General features: G+C 36.8%; 1 protein-coding gene across 1 annotated transcript in view; it reads right to left on the bottom strand.

The window, feature by feature from the left end:
* Nucleotides 1–221: 221 nt before the first annotated feature.
* Nucleotides 222–24895, bottom strand: part of LOC149218709 (small RNA-binding protein 11, chloroplastic-like) — an 83180-nt gene continuing 58506 nt past the window's right edge. Inside the window, exons 2-4 of the mRNA XM_089382451.1 lie at nucleotides 877–945; nucleotides 641–747; nucleotides 222–556 (exon numbers count right to left, since the gene is read on the bottom strand). Of these exons, the coding sequence (XP_089238577.1) occupies nucleotides 422–556; nucleotides 641–747; nucleotides 877–945 (311 nt within the window). The 3' untranslated portion in view covers nucleotides 222–421. The remainder of the gene's footprint in view (nucleotides 557–640; nucleotides 748–876; nucleotides 946–24895) is intronic.

Here is a 24895-nt window from a genome sequence, read left to right as displayed (position 1 = left end):
ACGTGGGGAAACGTTTCCCCAAACATCCCCCAGTCCCAGGTGCGTGGGGTGCGTGCACCCGTCCCTGGGGGATGCGTCCCCGTGGAACACTGCTTTTTTTTACTAGTGTCATTTGGCTTCTGCTTCAAAAGTCATTAGACCGCAAACACTCTTTTCTAGAATTATAGCATAAACGTTTCCCTTTTCCTGATGTCTTCTGAATGGTAAATGCAATGAAGATGTCGAGTGTACACTTTCATATATATATATATATATATATATTACTGTTTTCGTCCGGATTTTCTAATCGTATTTTAGATTTTTTTTTCTTTGACAACAAAGCAATACAATGAAGTTTCTAATGCTATTCTAGGCAATATGCCAATGATGACTCTTTCTTGGAAATGCAAACCAGAAATTCTAAAAGCATATAATCCGTAAATTAGAGCTTTTCAAAATCATCTCTTCCAATTGTTTTATTGCTTAAAACAGGAGAGACTGTGGAACTCGGAAGATCCCCACTAAGCTGAGATTTAGGTTTTACGTCATCCACAAATATTATTCTCCCACTCAGAACCTGAAAAGAAAAGAAATTGTTTCAGTATACAAAACAGTCAAAAACATCTATAGAGAAGTATGCCAGCAGATACAGGGCACACACCTTCCCATTCATTTCAGCTTTAGCCCTTTCGGCATCTGCTTCAGAAGCATATTGAACAAAGCCAAAGCCTTTTGACCTTTGAGAAACTCTATCCATAACTATTTTAACTGCAATGAACAAGATTTGCAAGAGAATGAAGTGGACATTTATAAGAGTTTTCTGCTGCATGTATATACATTAACACACATCCTCCCCCTCACATGGCCTCGTCATGGAAGTAAATAGCATGCACATACCTTCAACTACTTCACCAAAGCGTGAAAATGCTTCTGTCAAAGCCTTCTCTGTTGTATAAAAAGAAAGTCCTACAATCCACCACATTTGCTGTCAGAATCTAATTAGTTTTATTGCACGATCTAATCTTCAAATACATACAGTTTCCAAACATATTTGACTCAAAACAGGAGAGCTATAAAAGACTTGTTTCTTCATATTGTAAGTACTAAATTCTTTCATATGTTTATGTAATCGAGTGAGAAATAAATAAACAAGTGGTAAAGAATGTAACCTAATTTCTGTCTATTGTTTCATTGTCTTATGTTTATTTCTACTGCTCTTTTGATGTTTATCAGTTGATATTTTTTTGAGCAAAAATTTAATTCTAGCATGTGCCTTGGAAAATCTACATGGTATCAGGACTATGGAAGATTGAAGAGCAGTTAGAAGGCAAGCGAAGGTCTGGACAGGTCCTCGTTATCTCTGAGATTTAGGCTGAATTGCCTCTGCATAAAAAAATGAGGACCGTAGTCCTCAAATTGATACACTGGTGTTTGAGGTGGTAGGTTGAGTTAAGGCTGAAGTTTTCTTCAAAAATGGCGAAGGGTTTCAGGGAAAGTCAAGTCTGAATTCATCTCTGTATTGAAGCTACTGGATTTAAGGCATCCGAAATTTGTGAAATTTTTCTAGCCTGAGATTTTGTGCTCCCTCATCCCTTCGATTTGACACACCATTCTCTGCAGCATTTATACTTTGTTATGTGAGCATCCTTGTGGTATTTATACACTGATGCGAATATTTATACTATTTTGCTTAAACATGTCCAAATCCATCAGGTTGAATATTTGGATTCGACATTTCAAGTCAGCTAGTGTAGCTCATCATCAAGATAAAAGGATAAGAAATCCGATCAATACTCCCAATATAAATATGTTTATGTTATTTTGCTTAAACATTTCCGGATCCATCAGGTTGAATATTTGGATTCGACATTTTGAGTCGGCTAGTGTGGCTCATCATCAAGATAAAAAGATAAGAAATCCGATCAATACTCCCGATATAAATAGGAGAAAGACATATCGATAATAAGTCAAAGAAAAACGTTAAAATAATAATAATAATAATAATAATAAATAAATAAAAATTTCAATATAATATGTAATAATATAAAAAAATATAACATAATAAAAATAGGAAGTCCTAAATAGGAAAGGTAAAATTATTAGTGAAAGCAATGAAGATTATAAAAATGTGAGGAAAATAGAAATAAAAATTATTCATAAAGGTATAAAATAAATATTAATATTTAAGCAATGAAGATTATAAAAATGTGAGGAAAATAGAAATAAAATTATTCATAAAGGTATAAAATAAATATAAATAAATATTAATATTAATGTAGGTATTATTACAATGGTATTAATAATATTAGAATAAATAAAATAGAATATGTAGCCTCAAAGAAGTTCAAATTAAAGAAATAAGAATGAAAAAAAAATATAATATAAAAAGTAAAATTGAAAAAAAGGCTAACCAAATTAAAATAAATAACAAGTAATGAAATAAAGAAATAGAATGTAAGTATTAATAAAGATAAATATATGTATATATATGAATAATATAGGAGCAAAATATTATTAATATTGGTATAAATTGGTATAAATATTATTATTAATAATATGATGGTACTATGCTAAATCATATTAACCAAAATCTAATAAGTGCGTGTGTGTATATATATAAAAGGGATATGGAAAGAATATGTTTAATAATCTTATAAAATAAATATTAATAAAGTATACATAGACTCAAAAATATTGTAGTATAGGAAGGATATTATAGTATTTTTAAGTCTATGTATACTTTATTAATATTTATTCTATAGGATTATTAAACATATTATTAATATTCTTTCTAGATCCCTTATCAAATTAATGTTAAAATTTTAGTGTTGTGATGACTAGAATAGTTTTCCATAACTGATAACTACTTCTATTGAAGCCAATTTCTTCTTATTTATACTTTAGTCAATAAGTAGCTATACAAGAAAAAATCTTCAACCAGTAATTTCTTCAACAAGAGCAGTAAATAGAAAGCACGGTAGACAATGAGCAATAGATTTTGTCCTTCAACAGTAAATCAAATGTTCCAACGATATCAAGACAACCAGCAACAACATACTCAAGCAAAGTCTGCACAAAACTTGAGATAGATTACACTTATGTTCAACAAGATGATCTGATCAAGAGGTCGAAATCTAGGCCTGAGATCACGGTAATAGAGGGCCGAAGTTCCCTAAAATTTTGTCAACGAGTTGTGGAGAAAAGTATGCCCAAAAGCCCTTGGTCAACTTCAGAATTGTGTTAAAAAGGGAGCGAGTACCTCTGTTGTATTCGGCCTTCAAAATGAAACAAGATGTTAACCCAAACAATGAGTAATATATCGAAGGCAGAGTTTGCTTTAATCTTCAGACAAAGAGTAAGTCAACGCAGCTCTAGTAAACTCTCTTTCACCCTTCACACTTGAGGATATGCCTGTAATAAATGACTGAGATTGTTATTGATTGCAAACCAAATTCATTGCTGGCTCGATGGTCGAAATGAGGATCAACAAGCCTCAATTTATAGGTGTAGTGTGAGGCCTAATTAGCCCTTGTAGGCCGACATGATGTCTCCCTAGAAGCCAACTTGAAGGAGTGATATAGCCAACTTGTAGTTAATCAAAAAGTAATTTCTTCTCCATGCTTTGATTTCAACACTCCCTCTTAGCTAGGGAGGTAGTTTTTCATTCTCTCTCAAGATTCATCTTCCTGACCAATCCATAGGTTTCTCGGCACATAACCCAAGGAAAAGAATACAATCCAAGCTTCTCTCCCTTTCAAACTCAACATAAGGAAAGATACATAGCATCCATCTCAAAGCATTTCCCAGACAACAATGTCTCTCGGCACAGCCTACAGGAGGAATCATCAACACATCTCTCGAACAACAATGTCTCTCGACATACAACTTACAATAGGAATCATCAACACATCTCCCGGACAACAATGTCTCTCAGCACACAGCCTACAGGAGGAATCATCAACACATCTCCCGACAACAATGTCTCTCTGTACACAACCAACCTACAAGAAGAATCATCAACACATCTCCTAGACAACAATGTCTCTCAGCACATAGCCTACAAGAGGAATCATCAATACATCTCCCAGACAACAATGTCTCTCGGCACACAGCCTACGGAAGGAATCCATCTCTACATCTCCCCGACAACAACGTCTCTCGACACACAGCCCACAAGAGGAATCCATCTACTAGACCACAATGTCTCTCAGCACACGGCCTACAGGAGATGGTATATCCATGATGATATGTAATCAGTGCTTTCTCTCTCTCAGAGAGGGGTTCTTAACAACTCCAAGTTGTTCTCCACAATAGCCAAACTTCATCCAGGACAATGGCTTCGTCAATACATCAACAACCTACTCATCAGTAGGAACATATTTGAGCCTCACAGATCTTCTTTGGACGATATTTCGGATGTAGTGATACTTGATTTCAATGTGCTTTGATCTGTCATGGAACACTGGGTTCTCAGATAGCCTCACACAACTTTGATTATCACAATAGATAATAGTTGGCTCTAACATTTGATCAAACAAGTCAGAGAACAATTTTCGAAACCATATAACCTCGCAACAGGCAGCATTAGCAGCAATGTATTCAGCTTCGACTATACTCAATGCAATAGAGGTTTGTTTTCTACTAGACCATGAAACCATAAAGAAGCCCAAGCTAAAACAATATCTAGAGGTGCTCTTTTTATCAGTAGAGCTACCAGCCCAATCAGCATCAGTAAACCCATACAATTGCCATTCACCATTAGAAGCATACATCAGACCATACTCAATGGTACTTCACAAGTACCTTAATATGTAAGAAACCGGATTTGCTCCCCTAGCCCCACGTGTCCCAAATCTGACAAATCAGACATGATTCGGTGGGAAGTGTCCTCTAGATCGTGTCCGATCGTATCCCATCGGGAGACGATCGTGTCCGATCGTATCCCATCGGGAGACGATCGTGTCTCGATTCCATGACATGTGTCATGGATTTTTTCCCTCCACGCGGCTTTAAAAGTGCGATTTCGCCATTCTTTCTTCACCAAAGTCATTGTGGGTTTGTTGTGGGTGTGTGAGAGCTAAGAGCAAAGAGTGTGGGAGCATTTTGGAGGCGATTCAAGCAACAGGTAATTGCATTTTCTCTCTATTTTTTTTGCATTTTTATTACCCGAATTTGCATATGCATTTGTTTTACAAATTTGTGCATTTTTTCTTTACTTTTTACAACATTCATATCTCAATCAAGGGCAGCAAGGAAGGGGAAGAATGTCCCCATTGGAGATGCCCCTCCTCTTCCAATTTCATCAGGGTCTGCAAGTGTTCCCTCTATTGCAAGTGGGGCTGCAACAGCAGCTTCAAATGTTGAGGGAAGACAACAGCCTCAAGATAACAAATATCCCTTGTGGAAATATGTCACAAGAGAGCAAGGGCCAGGCAACAAGATGAAGGGAGGAGGCAATGTTGCTTAGAAATGCAACTATTGCAAAAATCATTTCATGAGCACATATTTCCATGTGAAATCTCATTTGTTGGCTTTACCAAGTTGTGAAATTACAGCATATACACAGGTGTCTTTAACTAAGAAGGAAATGGAAAAAGAGGCCAACCTTGGTATGGAAAAGCTGGTTGCAACATCTAAAAAAAACAAGAATGATGACCCCCTTCCATTCTTGAGGAAAAGCATAAACAAATTTCCATTTGAGAGTTCTGGTGGGGGGACAAGCAGCAAAAAAAAAGGCAATGGCACTTGGTCCAATGGACAAGATTTTTCAAAAAAGAGAACTCGGAAGATCTTGATCTCACCATTGCACTATTTTTCTATCAGAACTTCATATCCTTTAATGTTGCACACTCACCTTTATTTATTGAGATGTGTCGAGCTCTAACTCAAGGGGCTCCATCAGGGTATGTGCCTCCTGGGTCAAAGAAGCTTAGAACCACATTCGTTAACGAAGACAAAGAAAGAGGTGGACAAAATGCTTGAGCCTATTAAATCAACTGGCCAACATCTAGCGTTAGCATTGTTTTGATGGATAGACAGATCCAGCACGGCACCCACTCATCAACCTCATGGTGTCTTCCTTGAATGGTCCAGTTTTCTTGAAATCGGTGGATGCACTTGGACAATACAAGGATGCACAATATATGGGTAAGTTGTTTATTAAAGCTATTGAAGATGTAGGTGTTGATTCTTGTGTGCAAATCATTACAGATAATGCACCTGTTTGTAAGGTTGTTGGCATGATTGTGGAAGCTAAATATCCACAAGTACTTTGGACACCTTGCATTGTTCATTCTTTGAATTTAGCACTTGAATCTATTGCTTCCGATGTGCTTTAGATTGGAAGCATTATTGAGGATGCATGGCATATCTGCAACTTTGTACAAAATCATACAAATGTCCTCACTATCTACAAGGAGTACACCAATCTATCATTGTTGAAGATTGTGGATACACGGTTTGCCTCTTCATTCATCATGTTGAAGAGGTTGAGGGAGGTCAAGACCGCTCTTGGGGCCATGGTTATTTCAGAGTTTTGGTCATTTTGAAGAAAGGCAGATCAAGCAGCCTCAAAAAGAGTGAAGGACACAGTGTTAGATGATGCTTGGTGGGAGAGGGTAGATTTACTTATTCAAATCATGGACCTTATCATTCCTTTGCTTCGATTTGCAGATATAGACCAACCCATCCTAGGAGAGGTTTATGAGGGATGGGATTCCATGATTGAGTCTGTGAGGAGCATTATTTTATAAAGTGAGTGCCCTGAGTATGAGACATCATCAGAAGCCTTCTTCACCACCATACAGAATATTCTTGTTAGCATATGGGGCAATAATTGCACACCTTTACATTGTTTGGCTCACTCATTGAATCTAAAATACTACAACCATGAGTGGCTAAATGGTGGACCTTCCCACAGATTCCCTCCTCATATGGATGGGGAAATTTCACAGGGGAGGAAAGTTGCATTGAGGCGGATTTTTCAGGATAGAGCATCCCTTGATGAGGTGGAGGATGCCTTTGCAGAGTTTTCCACTGGCACTGGTCGATTTGTAGGATATGATGTGATTAGAGACAAGGGGGCTAATAAGCCCTATTCTTGGTGGGAAACTCATGGGGCAACAAGCCCTCCTCTACAACAATTAGCCATGAGGCTCCTTTCTTACATGACTTCATCCTCTTGTTGTGAGAGGAATTGGAGCACATATGGGAATTTGTATAGTGTCAAGAAGAGCAAGCTTGAGCAGTCCAGGGCAGAGACAATGGTGTATGTGCACACCAACCTTCGTCTTATTTACAAGAACAGGGATGAGTGGTTGAAGGGAAAGACAAAGATGTGGGATGTCTTTGCTGATGATATGGGTACGGACAGCAGTGTTGAGTTGGCATTGGCCAACGTGGATCTTAATGACCCAGTGTTAGAGCCTGTCACTTTTGATGATGGTGATACTGTAGAGGGATCATCCTCCACACCAGCAGATACAGAGGAGGAGGATGCAGCAGAGGAGAGCAGTGGTGACCATGATGATGAGTACAGTGATGCTGATTTTGATTATGAGGATTGATGACTCATGAGCTACCTATTGCCTTCAAGCTTGTAGTTGTTTTGTATTTGCTATTTCTATTTTCCATTGGCATTGCTACTACCTATGTAACATTGTACACATTTTGATTTTGATGACTTGATGAGAAAACTACAATATCTTGTCTTTCTCCTATTGGATCATTGATGAATATGTATTATGATTTATCATTTATGTCACAAATGTATTTGTATGCATAATGTTACTTTGTAAAACTTACATCTAGATGAGTCATGAAGATCTATGTTTGAATCAATGAATTTGTATCATGAATGAGAATTTGCGTAAGAAATATCTAATTTTTAATATATATATATATATATATATATAGATATAGATATAATGTGTCCTAATGTGTCCTATTTCAAGAGGGTCAACATGTCCATGTCTGACACTTGAAATCCTCGTGTCCTTCGTGTCCCATGTCAGGTGACTTAGCTTAATATGTGTTTTGTTGCTACAATACATTGTACACGACAAGGCTCCAGTAGGAATTGGCTCAATGTATTAACAACATAACAAATATTTGCCCTGGTGTTCACAAGATAGTTTAATGAGCCAATCAATCTGCAATACATAGTAGGATCAAACAACTCTGAGTCATTGTCCCGAATCTTCTTCAAGTTTGTTACCATAGGAGTGTCCATCGCCTTGCAATCCATCATGCCAAATCTCAGAAGAATCGAAACAATGTATTTTCCTTAGCCCACAAAGTTGAAAGATCCCCTCAGGTTTTTGCCAAATTTCCAATCCCAAATAGTAATGCATGAGGCCAAGGTATTTCATTTCAAATTCAGAAACTAGCTCCCTCTTGCACTGAACAATCAATACTTCGGAACCTTTTAAAAATAAATCGTCTACATATAATAATAATATCAGGGGTTCACCATCGACAACTTTGAAATATAGATTCAAATCAGCATCACTCTTCTTGAAGCCCAAACTCAACAAATATCCATCAATACGAGAGTACCATGCACGAAGGGCCTACTTCAAACCATATAAGGCCTTCTTTAATTTGCAAACACGTGTCTCTCTATTGTTGACCTCAAAACCTTGAGGTTTTTCAATATAAACCTCTTCTTCGATGACCACATTCAGAAAGGATGTTCTAACATCCATTTGATGCAACTTCCAACATGCAACAGATGCTAGAACAATAATAGATCTAATAGATGCATTCTTGGCAACAGGAGAAAATGTATCTTCATAATCCTTTCCCTCTTTCTAGGAGAATCCACAAGCCACGAATCTATCCTTGTATTTTTCAACACTTCCATCAGCGACATGTTTTATCTAGTAGATCCATTTTGAAGAGACAACGGATTTACCCTCAGGTCTTGGTACGATCTCTCAAACATCGTTTTTCAATATGGATTGATATGAAAACAACTTCGGAAGAAATCACATTGGTGTATTTAGGCCAACGCGTTTCGAACCAACCAGTGTGGTTCATCATCAGGACAAGATGAAAAATCAAATCTTAGCAGTAAGATAAATAAGGAGTCGGGACCTCCTAACAACTATGGGAAAAAAACGGCTAGAAAATGGATAATTTTGACTGGATGGGAAAAAGGGACGAAATACAGGTTTATATAATATTATTTATTAATTTAGCATTATTATTATTAATATTAGTATATATACTTATTTATTTATTTATTGTATTTTATTTTTATAACTGAATCAATAATAAATATAATATTATTATTATTATTATTAGTTAGTTAGATAGGTCTTAACTCCCTATTTATCTTACCGCTAAGATCTGATTTTTCATCTTGCCCTGATGATGAACCACACTGGTTGGTTCGAAACGCGTCGGCCTAAATATACCAATGTGATTTCTTCTGAAGTTGTTTTCAAATTAGAATATGGATCACAGAAGCTTGAATTTGATTATGGATTGATATTCTTTAGCCATTTCCTCTTTTCATACTTGCTCTTCAACAACTTACTTGTAGGAGGATGGCTCGAATTCAATTGTCTTGCACATCAAGGTTGTATAATCGAAGTACATTTTAGGCTTCTTGCTTTCCCTGAAAGTACGAGTAGCAGTGTGACCTTCAGCTTCCTTCAATGTTTTACCTAACCAGGCAGGTCTCTTTCTTGTCTCAGCAACAAGAGCTATTGTAGATTCCACAGGTTCATGATCAATGTCTTCTACATGAGGGTCTTCATCAATGGTCATAGGTTCTTTGGATCTTGACTCCACATTCTTTGGGGCTACTTGTACTTCATCATCAGAGTCCATGTGTGAACCCTTGGACTTCCAGAATGCAGCATCCTCATCAAAAATAACGTCCCTACAAATCTCAATATATTGTTGCCCTGGAATATAGACCCTAAAGACCTTTGAATTCTCACTGTATCCAACAAAGGTACCCTTCTTCCCAGATGGTTCCAACTTTGCCCTTTTCTCTTTGGGTACATGAACAAAAACTGGACAACCAAAAATTCTTAAATGTTCAACATTCGGTCTCTCACCTGTAAAGACTTCTTCGAGAGTCTTATAATCCAAGACTCGATGAGGGCATTTGTTTTTAACGTAGACAGCAGTCCTTGCAGCTTCACCCCAAAGAAACATCTTGATCATGGAACATAGCTTTGACAGCTTCCATTATAGTTCTATTCTTTCTTTCTGCAGTTCCATTTTGTTCGGAACTTCGAGGTAGTAAGGAACTATCAACTCCCTCTTAATTCCAGCATCCCTGCAAAATTCAATCAACTCATTTGATACATACTCCCCACCATTGTCAAACATTAGGGTCTTGATTCTTCTTCCCATAGCATTTTCAACGTGTGATTTGAATTCACGAAACTTTTCAAACACTTGATCCTTGGTCTTGAGAAGATAAATCCAAGTTTTGCGAGAGTAATCATCAATAAAAGATACATAATATAAACATCCACCCAAAGTTTTGTCAAGCATGGACCCACAGACATAAGAATGTATAAGACCCAATATTCCATTAGATCTACTACCATTGTTGGTGCATCACTTTTTAACATTTTTCCCAAGGGCACATCCTTTACATTCTCCATCATGATCAGTGTTAAGTTCAGGTACACCCTTAACAAAATCTTTCAATCTTCCCAAATCCTTGTAGTGCATATGAGTGTACCTTCTATGCCAAATCTCACTAAGTTTTGTAGTGTTATGGAAGAAAGCTTGGAATGAACAACCAAGGAGACGATATAATCCTCCAATTCGTACCCCAATAACTTTAGCAAATTAAAAAGATGATTTTTTTCTTCCATGCTAGGACTTGTCCATCAACAAAAGCAACTATATACCCTTTGTCTTCAAGAGAGGATATGGACAATAAATTCTTCTTTAAACTAGGAACATATAAAATATTGTTAATGGATAAATTACCTCTAGATACCAATTGAAAAGATGACGTACTCATGTCGTTGAATTCATATTTGCCATTGTCTCCAAGTTCGACCTTTTGAGAGAACTTCTTTTCAAGTAATTTAGATAGATAATCACAATTTCTAGTCATATGCCTAGAGGCACCACTGTCCACAAGCCAAATTTCATCATGATTTTCAATAGAACCTATAAGAGCACAAATAAATGAGAGTTCAGATTTAGAATGACTTCTTCTTTGCCTCCTTTTTGAAGATGGCTCATCTATATCAACAACAGATGCAGGATGTCTTCTACTTCTTTTATGATCATCATCCCTTTCATAGTCATCTCTTCAATTCCTTCGAGGATATTGAGTTTGATAATGACCATAAGCATGACAACAAAAGCATTGAATATTGGATAGATCCTTTTTATCTCTTCCATCTCTTCCATCTCTTCTATATCTTCTATCCGGAGCGGGAGGAGGAGCTCTTCTATGATAGGTAGAATCCTTTCTTGAAGCAGATTTACGACCTTGTCTTTTACCAGCACTACTTTGGAATCTGCCAAAATTTGGTTTTCTTCTTCTTATTGCCCTTAGCATGAGCTGCAAATGCTTCTATAGTTGGATCTTCAATGTCCCCTCTAGAACAGAGTCTTGACTCTTTTTGAGTGCATGTTTCCCATAACTTGTCAAAGGCTGGAGCATTTTCTCTTATGCTAAAACTTGATGCAAATGAGTCCCAAGATCTAGGAAGACCACCCAAAGCAACAGCTTCCAATTCCTTATCAGATACGTCATCATCAATGGCTTTGAGTTGGCCTCTAATTTGTGATATCTTGACAAAATATGATGCCACCGTGTCATTCTTTGTCAACTTGATGTTACGTAGTTGGCCTCTTAGATTGATAGATTGATTCAAATTATTGATGGTGTGCAATCCAATGATGGCATTGTACATTGCTTTAACAATCTTGTATTCAGCAATAAAGGGAATCAAATGATCCCTAACAGAATCTAATAGAATGCTTCATGCCAAAATATCATCTTCATGACACTTTTCCTTCCTTGCTTGATCAGATGGTTTAGTGACTTTACCTGTGACAATCCCTGAGACTTTGTTACTTTCAAGAATGATCTCAACTCTTGCTTCCATGCCCCGTAGTTAGTTGCTCCTTCAAGCTTGCTTTCAGTCTTCATGAATGAGGAATTCATGGTGAAAATATAAGACAGAACCCAAAAACTTTTCAAATGCTTTTCAAGATGTTCTTCAAGTGCTCTTCGAGATGATATCTTTGCTCTTTTCCTTCACCAAATCTCTGATACCATGTTAAAATTCTAGTGTTTTGATGACTAAAATAGTTTTTCAAAACTGATAACTACTTCTATTGATGCCAATTTCTTCTTCTTTATATTTTAGTCAATAAGTAGTTATACAAGAAAAAAACTTCAACCAGTAATTTCTTCAACAAGAGCAGTAAATAGAGAGCACAGTAGACAATGAGCAATAGACAATAAACAAGAGACAAAAGACACCAAGATTAGGCTCACAGCCAAGGCAAAACCCATGAGGGGAAAACCAAAAAATTCTTTCCTTATGAGAGAGAGAGAGAGATTTTGTCCTTCAACAGTACATCAAATGTTCCAACAATATCAAGATAACCAACAACAATATACTCAACCAAAGTCTGCACAAAACGAGAGAGATTCCACTTCTGTTCAACAAGATCTAATCAAGAGGGTCGAAATCTAGACCTGAGATCACTGTAATAGAGGGCCGAAGTTCCCTGAAATTTTGTCAACAACCTGTAGAGAAAAGTATGCCCAAAAGCCCTCGGTCAACTTCAGAATTGTGTCAAAAAGGAGAGTGAGTACCTTTGTTGTATTCGACCTTCAAAATGAGACAAGATGCTAGCCCAAACAATGAGTATTATATCCAAGACAGTGTTCACTTTAATCTTTAGACAAAGAGTAAGTCAACACAGCTGTAGTAGACTCTCTTTCACCCTTCGCACTTGAGGATATGCCTGTAATAGATGACCGAAATTGCTATTGATTGCAGACCAAATTCGTTGCTTGCTTGATGGTCGAAATGAGGATCAACGAGCCTCAATTTATAGGTGTAGTGTGAGGCCTAATTAGCCCTTGTAGGCCGACATGATGTCTCCCTAGAAGCCGACTTGAAGGAGTGATATAGTCGACTTGTAGTTGATCAAAAAATAATTTCTTCTCCATGCTTTGATGAAAAATGTCGACCATAGCTACCTTGAATTTCGAAAATTAATGTATATATATATATATATACACACACACACTTATTAGATTTTGGTTTATAGGAGTATTAAACATTTTATTAATATTCTTTCCAGATCCCTCATCAAATTATATATATATATATACACACACACACACACACTTATTAGATTTTGGTTAATATGATTTAGCATAATATTAGCATATTAATAACAATAATATTTATGACAATATTAATGATATTTTGCTCCTATATTATTCATATATACATATATTTATCTGTATTATGCTTACATTCCATTTCTTTATTTTATTGTTATTTATTTTAGGTCTTCCTTATAATTTGTTTAGCCCCTTTTCTTTTCTTTTTTTTCATTCTTATTCCTTTATTTTGAACCTCTTTGATTTATTCTAATGTTATTAATACAATTATAATAATATCTATATTAATATTAATATTTATTTTATACCTTCATGAATAACTTTTATCTCTATTTTCCTCACATTTTTATAATCTTCATTACTTTTACTAATAATTTTACCTTCGTTATTTAGGACTTCATATTTTTATTATGGTATATTTTTTATTAGTATTTATTTTTTATATTATTACATATTATCTTAAAAGAAATTATTTGAATTTATTATTAATTTTATTTTTTCTTTCCATTTTTCTTGGGTTTTCTTTACTTTTTAACATTCTTCTTTGACTTATTATCCATATGTCCCTCTCCTATTTATATCGTGAGTCTTGATCAGATTTCCCATCTTTCTATCCTGAAGATGAGCCACACTAGGTGGCTCGAAACGTCAATTCCAAATATTCAATGTGATGGATCCAAAAATGTTTAAGCAAAATGATTCACATCACAGAAGTCTTAACTCTGATTTATACTATTCTCTATGGCATTTATTGTGAGCTCTATATGTGCGAATCTTGTGGCTCCAAAGGCACCTATCTCCTATGAAAAAAAAAATTGTGAGCTCTGAGGCATAATTAATGCAAAGTCTATATCTGGACATAGGTGATGATTTTCTCATTGATCGGGTGCTCATGGAGAGATTGATCAAGAAATTTCCATCTGCTTCGATGGAAGAACTCTGACTCACAGGATTACGTTTGGACACTCATGTTACATGATCGCGTCTTGTAAGTTGAGTATACACCAGGTAATGGTTTGTTCATCGTTCTGGTTTGAAGTTTATCTGGTTATGTTTTGGTCACATTTGGCGACATTATTCCAAGTTAGATACCAGTATCAAGTCATTTGATTTATTGTTCTACGACGGGTTTGGTTATAATACTTAGAGCCGACACATCACAACACCAAATGGGAGCACAACCTTGGGTCCAAGCTATACTAATCCAATGTGATGCAGAATTCGGTATAATATTTGTTGCGTTGATTGGTCAATGTATTATGATTGACGTGGTGCAGATATCCAGAGTATTGCGGAGGTCCCCAAGCTTCACGTCTTCCAATTGGTTGTTAATCCACGTAACATAAGACATGGTTACATCATGAAGTGGGGCATCATTGGAGATTGACTGACTGGTTTGAGATTTCATATTACAGTTGGTGAAATTCGTTCTCAAATATGGATGAACTTATACAATTACACATGAACGGAGGTCTTCGCATAGATTTCAGGACTAACATTAAATTAAAATTTGAGTGTTGACGCGTTGGCAGAGACAGAGTTTATTTCTAAAGCTTATAATTGGGTTTAATGCATTGATTGTAGAAGGTTGTAGCTTATATTAGCTATGACTATAATTAAACAAAGAGTCTTGATTTATGAATATTGATGTTAGTGGTTGTGAAAAAGATTGGAGTTAAAATTACATTGTCGAAAGTCTCTATTATGGTTAGAGAATATAGAAAGAAGCCTCAGTCCAAGAAAAGTTGCATGGTTTGTCCTTGGCACTGCTTGAAGGTACAGAAAGACATTGGGGGAATGTTAACTATGTAACATAAGTGAAATGAAAATAGTTATCTTGTAGAATTGTGCTCCTTGACAAATGAGCTAGTTTGAACAAAGCCTATTCTAAGATCAAGGTTTGAGTTTGTTGTTGAAGTTGATTAACTTGGTTTAGTTTCAATTTATATCAGATCATTGGCCTATGTTGAAGGGTTTGATGTACATTTTGAGCATGCTTGATATGTTGCTGAGCACTGGTGCAAAGGAGAGATGTATTGTTGAGCTAGAGTGGGTTGTCGAGTTATTTTGTTGAACAAATTGGAGGATTGACATGGATACTGAGCTTTGTCCTATACATAAAAGAAGGACATCTTCACTTTGAATAATGCAGACCTAGAAGCCGACACTTATATGTCTCAAGGTCCAAGACCATTATAAATTTGTGAAAGCCATACTCCTCTATTATTGCAATGATTATTGAAGTTTTACTAATGATCTCCCTTTGAGTTTTGTCCAAGCTTTTGAGCAGTCAACAATGATGGGTGGCTCAATGTCTCAAGTTGCAAGTATGCATAATAGTGTCAGGACAACTGCTTTGAAATTTCCTGTACTATAAGCTTTGTTATAAATGTTACTTGTTTACTTTCTAAAGTTCTAGCATGAATATTTACAAAAGCAATGTGATCTAAAGCAACGTCTAGGCTCTGAAAGTCTAACCAATGTTTTGGGATTGCAAAACCCTTAATAAGGAGTTAAACAAGAATGACCTAGGGTTTATGGTCAAATCTCTCCTAGTGTTGATATTGAAATCAAAATTAATGAAGTTGGAGAAGAATGCAAGGACGAATGTTTCACATTTAGGGTTTGAAGTCAAAACCCTAGCTATTCAAATTGCAAACCATGGCCAAACAGTTGTTAACCCTATCTAGACAAAAAGGGTTGAGAAAGCCTAGGGTTTATGGATTGATCACTTTCGCTTATAAGAAAGCAGAAACCCCAACTCCTAGAAGATCTGACATCTTGATGATAAGGATGATTTGTAGGTTGGATAAAGATTAAGAGGGAGTTGTCATGATCTCAAAAAGATAAGTATCTTGTATTTCTCTTATTGTTTTAATCATTATTGACATTGAATTGTTTATGGTTTGTAAACCCTAGGTAGGGTTTGGAAAAGAAAATCTAAGGCTTATGGACCTAAATCCTAGAATTGATTATGTCCATTTGAAAGAAGAAACCCTAACTCCTTAATGATGTGGATGATGTGGACTCCTTGTTGATGATGTGGACAAGCAACTTCTTGATGATGATATGGACTCTTTGATGATGTGGACTCCTTGATGATATGGATTCCTTAATGATGTGGACTCCTTGATGATGATGTGGATGAGGTCAACTTCTTGATGATGATATGGACTCCTTGATGATATAGATTTCTTAATGATAATATGGACTCCTTGATGAAGTGGATTCCTTGATGATGTGGATGATGATGACGTGGATGAGATTAATTCCTTGATGAATTGAACGAGGTTGACTGGACCTAGGAAGACTATGATCAAGAGGGAGTTGACACGTTCTCAAGAGACAAGTACTTTCTTGATTGTTTCTATTATTGTTTCATTATGAGTCTCTTGTCCTTGTATGTCTTGCTTGGTTGTATTTGTTCTTCTGTGGCATCTTAGTGAGGATTGCAAGAACAAGATGAAGTATGACAAGACTATGCCAATCGTTGAAAAGATGGATGAACAAAGTGACAAGAAGACTAGTGATTGGATGGGCTTTGGACTCAAAGGGAGCAAACAAGATCAACCTGATTGAAGCATGTTTTGATCCATGATGTAAAGAAGTCAATCGAAAAGATGGCCTGAAGTCTTGAAGATTAATGCTAATCCAAATATGTTGAAGAAGAGCCCGTGACTTTTCCGCTATGTGTTGATGATGTGTTTCTGACAAGCACTGGGGTCCTCTTCGTCCAGTGTAAGAGGTAGCTAACTGAAGAATTGTAAGATTGAAAGTAAGGGATGAGCCTGGTGAAGTCACTACTGAGGTTGTCGTATAATGGACCATCAGTTCATGGTCGCTTGAGGAAAATTTGAAGAAGTCGCGAGACTCTGCTCTTGATTTGATGAATCCTTTTGATTGGCTCATTGAACCACTGATGAATGAAATTGCCAACTCTATGTATTCTGGAAGACATAGGTGGTCCTATTGCATATAGCATGACTGAAGCTGGAAATGTAGTTGATTTGTGACATTGGTTGCTAATCTATTTGATCTTCTACTGGATTTGACTATGGCACACTTTTTTGTTGATAAGCAAGTTGTTGATGTTTGCTTCTATGGGAAGCCACTTGTTGTCTGTTGGATTCGACTATGGCACACTTTTCTGTTGATAGGGAGGTTGTCGATGTTTGCATCTATGAGAAGCCACTTGTTGTTTGTTGGATTTTGTTGTGGCACACTTTTCTCCTGATAATCAGGTTGATGTTTGCTTCTATGAGAAGCCACTTGTTATCTGTTGGATTCGACTATGGAACACTTTTCTCCTAATAGGGAGGTTGTCGATGTTTGCATCTATGAGAAGCCACTTGTTGTTTGTTGGATTCTATTGTGGCACACTTTTTTGCTGATAATCAAGTTGATGTTTGCTTCTATGAGAAGCCACTTGTTGTCTACTAGATACGACCATGGTTGTTGATATGTGCTTCTATGAGGAGCCCCAGCTGAAGCTAAATAAATAGTTGGATGATGTTGTTTGTTGGGATGTTTGATAAAGTATTGAAATCCACCATGGCTAGTTTTATATTATTGAGTTGGTTGCTAATGTTTATGTGAGAAGTATGGAATGGCTGAGAATCCCTTTGGTGAGGGAGCATTGATTGATAACATCATGAATCGTCCTTAGGCTATGCGTCGGGAGACCTATGGATTGGTCAGGAAGATTGACACACCTTTAGGTTGTGGTTCGGGAGACCAGTGACTCTAGTCAGAGAGCTTGGTTTTAAGGCACTGAGTTTGTGATCTCTCCTTAGATTATGTGCCGAGAGACCTATGGATTGGTCCGGGAGATTGATCTCGAGTTCTCTCCCTTACGCTGTGAGCCATGAGAGCTTGTTTGTGGTCGGGGATTGAGATAGGGAGTTCTCCCTTAGGCTGTGGGCCGAGAGACCTTGTTTGTGGTCGGGGAGATGTACCATGTGCATATGATCTCTCCCTTAGGTTGTGGGTCAAGAGACCTTATTTGTGGTCAGGGATTAAGATAGGGATTCCTCCCTTGGTTGTGGGTCGTGAGACCTTGTTTCTGGCCAAGGAGATATACCCTGTGTATAGGATTGGTTTGGCCTCACTGGATGTTATGTATATTTCCTTATGATGAGATTAAATATCTCTCCCTTCGGTTGTGGTTGTGAGACCTATGGATTGATCGAGGAGATTGATCTTGATAGAGAGAGAGAGACTTGTACATGTGATCTCTCCCTTAGGTTGTGGCTGTGAGACCTATGGTTTGGTCTGGAGATTGATCTTAAGAGAGAGAATGAAAAGTATCTCCCTAGCTAAGAGGGAGTGTCAGAAATATGGTAGCCATGGTCGGTATTTTCATCATGTGAAATTGGAAAATTCAATTTATATTTTCCCTCCTAAAATTTACCTCAAGTCGGCCTCCTTTTTGATAAGTCGGTTAGGCCCCTAAGAGGCACCCATTCAACCCCCTTTAATCACTATAAAAAGGAGACCACCTCTCCTCATTTTGACACATTGATCTATCTCAATAGACACTTTGTTCCAACAAAGAAAGGAAGCAAGGAAGGGGGTGAGAATCTCAGGAGACTTGGAAAATTGTAGATACTCTTGTTTATGGTCAGCTATTATGGTTTTGGTTTTTCTAGATGTATTGATGAATTGAACTCTCTCTCTTAAGGAAAGACTTTTTTGGGTTTTCCCCTTGTGGGTTTTGTCGTGGCCGCAGTCCTAATTTTTGTGTCTCTTGTCTCTTGTCTCTTGTCTCATTGTCTCATGTTTATTTCTACTGCTATTTAACGTTTATTGGTTGATATTTTTCTTTTGTATCTGCTTAATGATGTTGATTGAATGCAATGTGGAACTAATGTTAACTGATCATTGGAAGTATATATTTGTCGAAGAAAAATTTAATTCTAGCATGTGCCCTAGAAAATCAACAAAAGTGGGGTCGCATATCACGTTGCTCTAACCTATTCAACCAAGAAAATGGTTACGCCCCGTGCTCCACTTTATGGAATGGGGTTTTGTTGATGTTTGTAGCTCGTGCAAGTACTTTTACACAGGCCAAAGTGTCTAGGCGTGCAAAAGTCACCCATAATCTCCTTAGAACACTTGCTCACGTGTGAGCAAGTTGCTATTGTACCTCGGCTTAAGTCTAACTTAGGAAAAGCACATAGTTATTATGTTGGCTTATAGATCTAAAATAAACTTACAAAAAGTAAATTATTTACTTTAGTTATTATGTTTTAATCTCAACCCTTGATCTCAAGTGAGGCGAGATCTAATCTTGGCCGTCAATCACTTTGTAGATTAAGGTTAGGGATTTAGCTCAATGTGAAGTTATAAAAGAAACGCTAAGGAGAAGGAGAAGACACACCATACAACAGCACAAGATTGAGAGAGGAATCTCAATGATTGTGTTGGGTCCGAGGAAGGGGGCACCAAGGAGATCCAGAGCAGCCAAGAAGGGTTTGATCAGCTAGATCAGATCCAACTATTGCATGTATTTCCTTAGTTGGGTCATTTTCCCAAGAAGGGAGCCCAAGTACTAAAAATTAATGAAGAACTGTGATTGGGTAGAATCTGTTGTCATCTATTTTGTGATTGAGATTGGTATATTTTGCTTTCGGTGAATTTATAGTGTTAAGAACCTAGTTGTGCAATTACTCAGTAGATCTATAATCTACTAGGAATTAGGTGTCAAGTTCTAGTTTTGCAAGAAAACTAGCAAGGCTCACATATTTGGATGGTCTAACCAATTCAACCAACAAGTCAGTGACAACCTGCCCTTGCTTCCCTCCCACTCCTAGATCAAGATTATACATATAATTCTAAAATGTTTCCTTGATGAAGACCTCTATGAGGTAAGGAGAAAACAATAATAGAGTGTAAGAGTATAAATATTTAAGGAAATTTAACTTCCATTATCTTCTAGTAGATGCTAGAAATAATACCAAATTACTACTAATCAAGCTAAGGTATGAAGACCTCTATGAGGTAAGGAGAAAACAATAACAGAGTGTAAGAGTATAAATATTTAAGGAAATTTAACTTCCATTATCTTCTAGTAGCTGCTAGAAATAATACCAAATTACTACTAATCAAGCTAAGGTATGAACCTAACCAAAATACTTGCTAAGGTTTTGCGAGCTAAGTGGGCTTGATTGTGGGGAAAACTCCATAGTTAAGCGTACTTCAGCCAGAGGAGTCTTGGGGTGGATGACCTCTTTGAAAATCCTAGTTACCAGGTGCAAGCCCTAGAGGTGATGATTAATGCTATGCAATTATTTTGCTAGTATCAATCCCACTTCTTCACCCCTTTGAGCATCACCCAATGCAATGAGTGCTATGTGGACTATTCAAAATCATGAGAAATTTGGTTAGTTGAGACTAATACTGATGGATATGATCATAGTTTAATGACTTACTGTACACAATTCACCCTGAAAATGATATCTAATTTGTTGCACTATGAAAGCCCCTCAATCAAATGAAAAGAGTGAAGGGAGTTCTAACTAAATAGTTTATATGGCATAATACTTGCTAACGTTTTGCAAATGGGGTAGCAAGCTAAGCGGGTTTGATTGTGAGGAAAACTCCACAATTAAATGCGTTTGAGCCAGAGGAGTCTTGGGATGGGTGACCTCTTGAGAAGTCTTAGTTATTAGGTGCAAGCCCTAGAGGTGATGATTAACGCTATGTGATTTATTTTGCTAGTATAGATCCCACATCTTCACTCATGTGAACATCATCTGACGCAATGAGTGCTATGTGGACTATTCAAAATCACAAGAAATTTGGTCTAATGAGACTAGTACTCATGGATCTATTCATAGCTTAATGACTTACTCTATGTAGTTAATCCCAAAAATGATATCTAATATGTTGCACTACGAAAGTCCCCTCAATTAAATGAAAAGAGTGAAGGGAGTTCTAACTGAATAGTTCATATCACATAATACTTGCAGGTTTGCAAATGGGGTAGCAAGCTAAGTGGGCTTGATTGTGGGGAAAACTCCACAGTCAAGCATGCTTGAGCCTGAGGAGTCTGATGGGTGACCTCTCGAGAAGTTCTAGTTATAGGATGCAAGCCCTAGAGGTGACGATCTATGTTGTTTGATTTATTTTGCTAGCATCAATCCCACTTCTTCACCCCTATGAGCATCATTGGATGCAATGAGTGTTATGTGGACTATTCAAAATCATGAGAAATTTGATCAATTGGGAATAATACTCATGGGTGTGGTCATAGTTTAATGACTTACTCTATGCAGTTAATCCCAAAAATAATATCTAATACAAATTATGTCATAACTGAATAAGAAATATCCAAAAAGGATAAAATAATGTTAGAATATAAGGCTTACGTCTGTAATAAAGTCAAATTAATAACTCTAGGATTTTCTGGTTATTATTTGCTTTTAGGTTTTGGATAAATATCACCTCTAGAACTCTATATAAGAGAGTTGAATTTCATCATAATTGGGTGAAGTATTTTCTTAATATAACACACTGTTATTTTGTGTATCTTCGTCTCAAGCCTATCTAAGGTTTTGACATTTAGTGATCTAACTTGCTCAAGTATTTTCGTAATATGGTAACAAAGCAAGTTTGCTATCAACCTAGCTAGAGAATGAGTTGTGAGAGGCAAACAGTCAATTCAATGGAAGAGAAGCATGTGTTATGATTGGAAGCCACCATTTTCATCTCAATCATCATTTCCATGCAAGAAGCTACCATACCTATACACTAAATTGCTACCAGAAGCACTGAGTCAACATTGATAAGAGAACATTGAAAGAGAAAACAAGTTGAGTTAAATCGCTAATACAAGAGTCATCGGTTTATAGCAGACACCACTTCCTGCATTCTGATGTCAAGGGAATTGTAAATTAAAAGCATTTTTTACATAAGGTATAACTGCCACGATCCCTTGAGCTATTTCCACTAGGAATAGAAGCCATACAACCATTGTACATCCACCATATGATTGCCACCAACCTATGGTACAAATCACCACGCATCAATTTCTATTTGTTTGCAAAAGTGTTTACACAGAATTTCTAGAATGAAAACTCCTCTACAAAATTCAATGGCCAAAATTTTTATACCTTGAGAAGTGAACCTAGATGCATTTAATGAACAAAAACTTGTGGGGAACAATAAAAGGGACTAAGCAATTACCTACAGGTCTAAATAAATTATTGGAATGGCCAAATAAAGATGATAAAACCAAAGCTATTAATGGCCTTTCTCTCTTAAACTACGAGTTGCATCACATAGATCTTGAAAAATCATCCAATGAAAACTAGGTTAATATAAATAAACTATTTGGAGCAAAAGCAGTTAATACAAATTTTCTTTGGAACTACAATAATTCGAAGTCACTATGTCTAGCCACGTAATCAAATTTGAGATTTGTCATAAGACAACTAGTTGAAGTCAGAGTTAAACACTCACAAAAACTAATAGACCAATTTCAATAAATGTGAGATTACATATTACTTACAAGATGTACATATTAATACAATTCATTGACCCTTGGTTTTCATTTCCCAAGAGGTCTCTTGGACTTCTATGACGATTGGCCTTCACTTGAGGCTTTTCACCTTCCATTCAAGTGAATGAGCCAAGTTTGCATGACCCAAGAGGATTATGCTTCAAACATTCCCCACCTTAATTCCAAGGGGTGTAATATGAGTCCCAGAAGAGAGTTAAAATATAAATATGTTAACAGCCAATGGCTGGATGTGCTCTCTAAAATGTGGTTTAAGGAAGTCCCCAAACTAAATGAGGTAGCAGAACTCAAAGTCTTCCACTGGCGGTGGTTTAAGGTTGACCAACAACTCTGGAACTAGGCTCAAAGCAGTTCCTAGAACACTTTTGAATCTCACTAGAAGCTGAAATCTTCTGCAAAGTGGAAGTGCTCCCTGATGATGGGTAGTAGAAGCCAAAGTCTGATGATAGGTAGTAGAAGCCAAAGTCATCTACAAGTGGTGGTTTAAGGCAAACCACCAACCAAATCATGCTCATGGAGCATGAATCTGTCTCTGGCTACAACTTTGAATCTGCCACTAGCTAACTCTAGCTCTAGGCTCTAGCACATGGCTCTAGTTCAGAGGGTGGCTCAAGCTAGCTTGATATATCTCTAAAGCTAGTAGTTGACCATCAATCCCCCCCCCTTGTCAGAGACAAGTTGAGAAGATGAAGATATCTCTACTACAATGTGTGTCAATACTCGACACTGAACTCAGAGGTATGACCGATATATCTTCTTGGCTATTGAAGGCCATTGCCAAGAAGCGATCCATATCCAAGGTGAATCTTTGCTCTTATAGGAGTCTTGTGTCTGGAACGTCTCTCTGCATGATGAGTATGTTTTCCACAACGCTCACAAGGGTTCACATGACCAACCTGATCACATTGTTGGCATCTGACAATCTGAAGTGGTTGTGGAAAGGGAGCAGGATTTGGACCAGGTGAAGATGAATTGTCTCGAAGGAACCTAGCACTCTGAAAATGGATTGGTTTGGAATAGTTTGGATTGGTTTGGAATAGTCTAGAATGTGAAAGGACACATCCTTTCATATCCAAGACCGAAATTGTTCTTGTTGTTGATAAATTCCTCCCAAGGTCTAATGATGGGCTTGTGAAGTGCAAGTTGAACCTTTCCACCTTCATGTAAACCTGCTCTTGAATGGCCTCATTGATCTAATCAAGTGTTGGTTGTTGATGAGAGTCTTTCTCTAACTCAAAAAGAGAATTGTTTTGAACAAGAACCATTTCAGAATGACGACTCTTTTGTTGTAGTTCATCCTGTTGGAGCTAAGATTGAAGCTCAAGAAACTCAATTTTCTCATGTGCATCTTGTAAACAATCTGGAATATCAGTGAGAATGGCTTTGTTGATTTTGACTGCATCATGAACATTAGATATCAATGTATTCAGTAACTCTAATACCTTATTAATTTTGGCCATTTTCTCAAAGCATAGAAAACACTTGCAATCAACTTTGAATGTGTCAACTTCAACCAAAAATGCACCCATAGACATACAAAACACAGAAGCAGTTCAAGTAAATGTACAAAATGATTATTTGCAAGTGTACAATGCACCTATGTCTCCTATTACTCTAAGAACAATAGCTTGTTGAGGTTTCAAATGTAATCCCTCGGTTATGAAATTTGATCCTCCTACTACTTGGAAAGATAAATTAATTCACGCCTAAGGCCTTATCAAGGGATCAGCATATATAAGTGAAAATAATACATAAGAGCACCAACTTCCAACTAATAATTGGAATAAACAACAACTTATCTCGCCAATTGTAGCAATAGGATTTGTTGTGGCTTTTATAGTGTCTGCAAATGCATCTTTCTTCTTGGTAAGATTGGCATTTACTATGTTTTGTCTGGATCTTCTTCTCGTTATCTATGAAACCCAAATTATCATTATGTACCAGATAACAATATTATGTTTGAATCACGATTTTCTATCACAGGTATATAAGGAAGATGTTACAGCCCAGATTATCATATTGAGAATGATTGTAGCATT

This window comes from Pinus tabuliformis, chromosome Q (genome assembly GCF_031772625.1).
Source record: "Pinus tabuliformis cultivar Carrire ecotype Pingquan chromosome Q, CPIR1, whole genome shotgun sequence".
Lineage (NCBI taxonomy): Eukaryota > Viridiplantae > Streptophyta > Pinopsida > Pinales > Pinaceae > Pinus > Pinus tabuliformis.
Note: the sequence above shows the minus strand (reverse complement) of the source record. Positions and strands in the feature narration are given on the sequence as shown.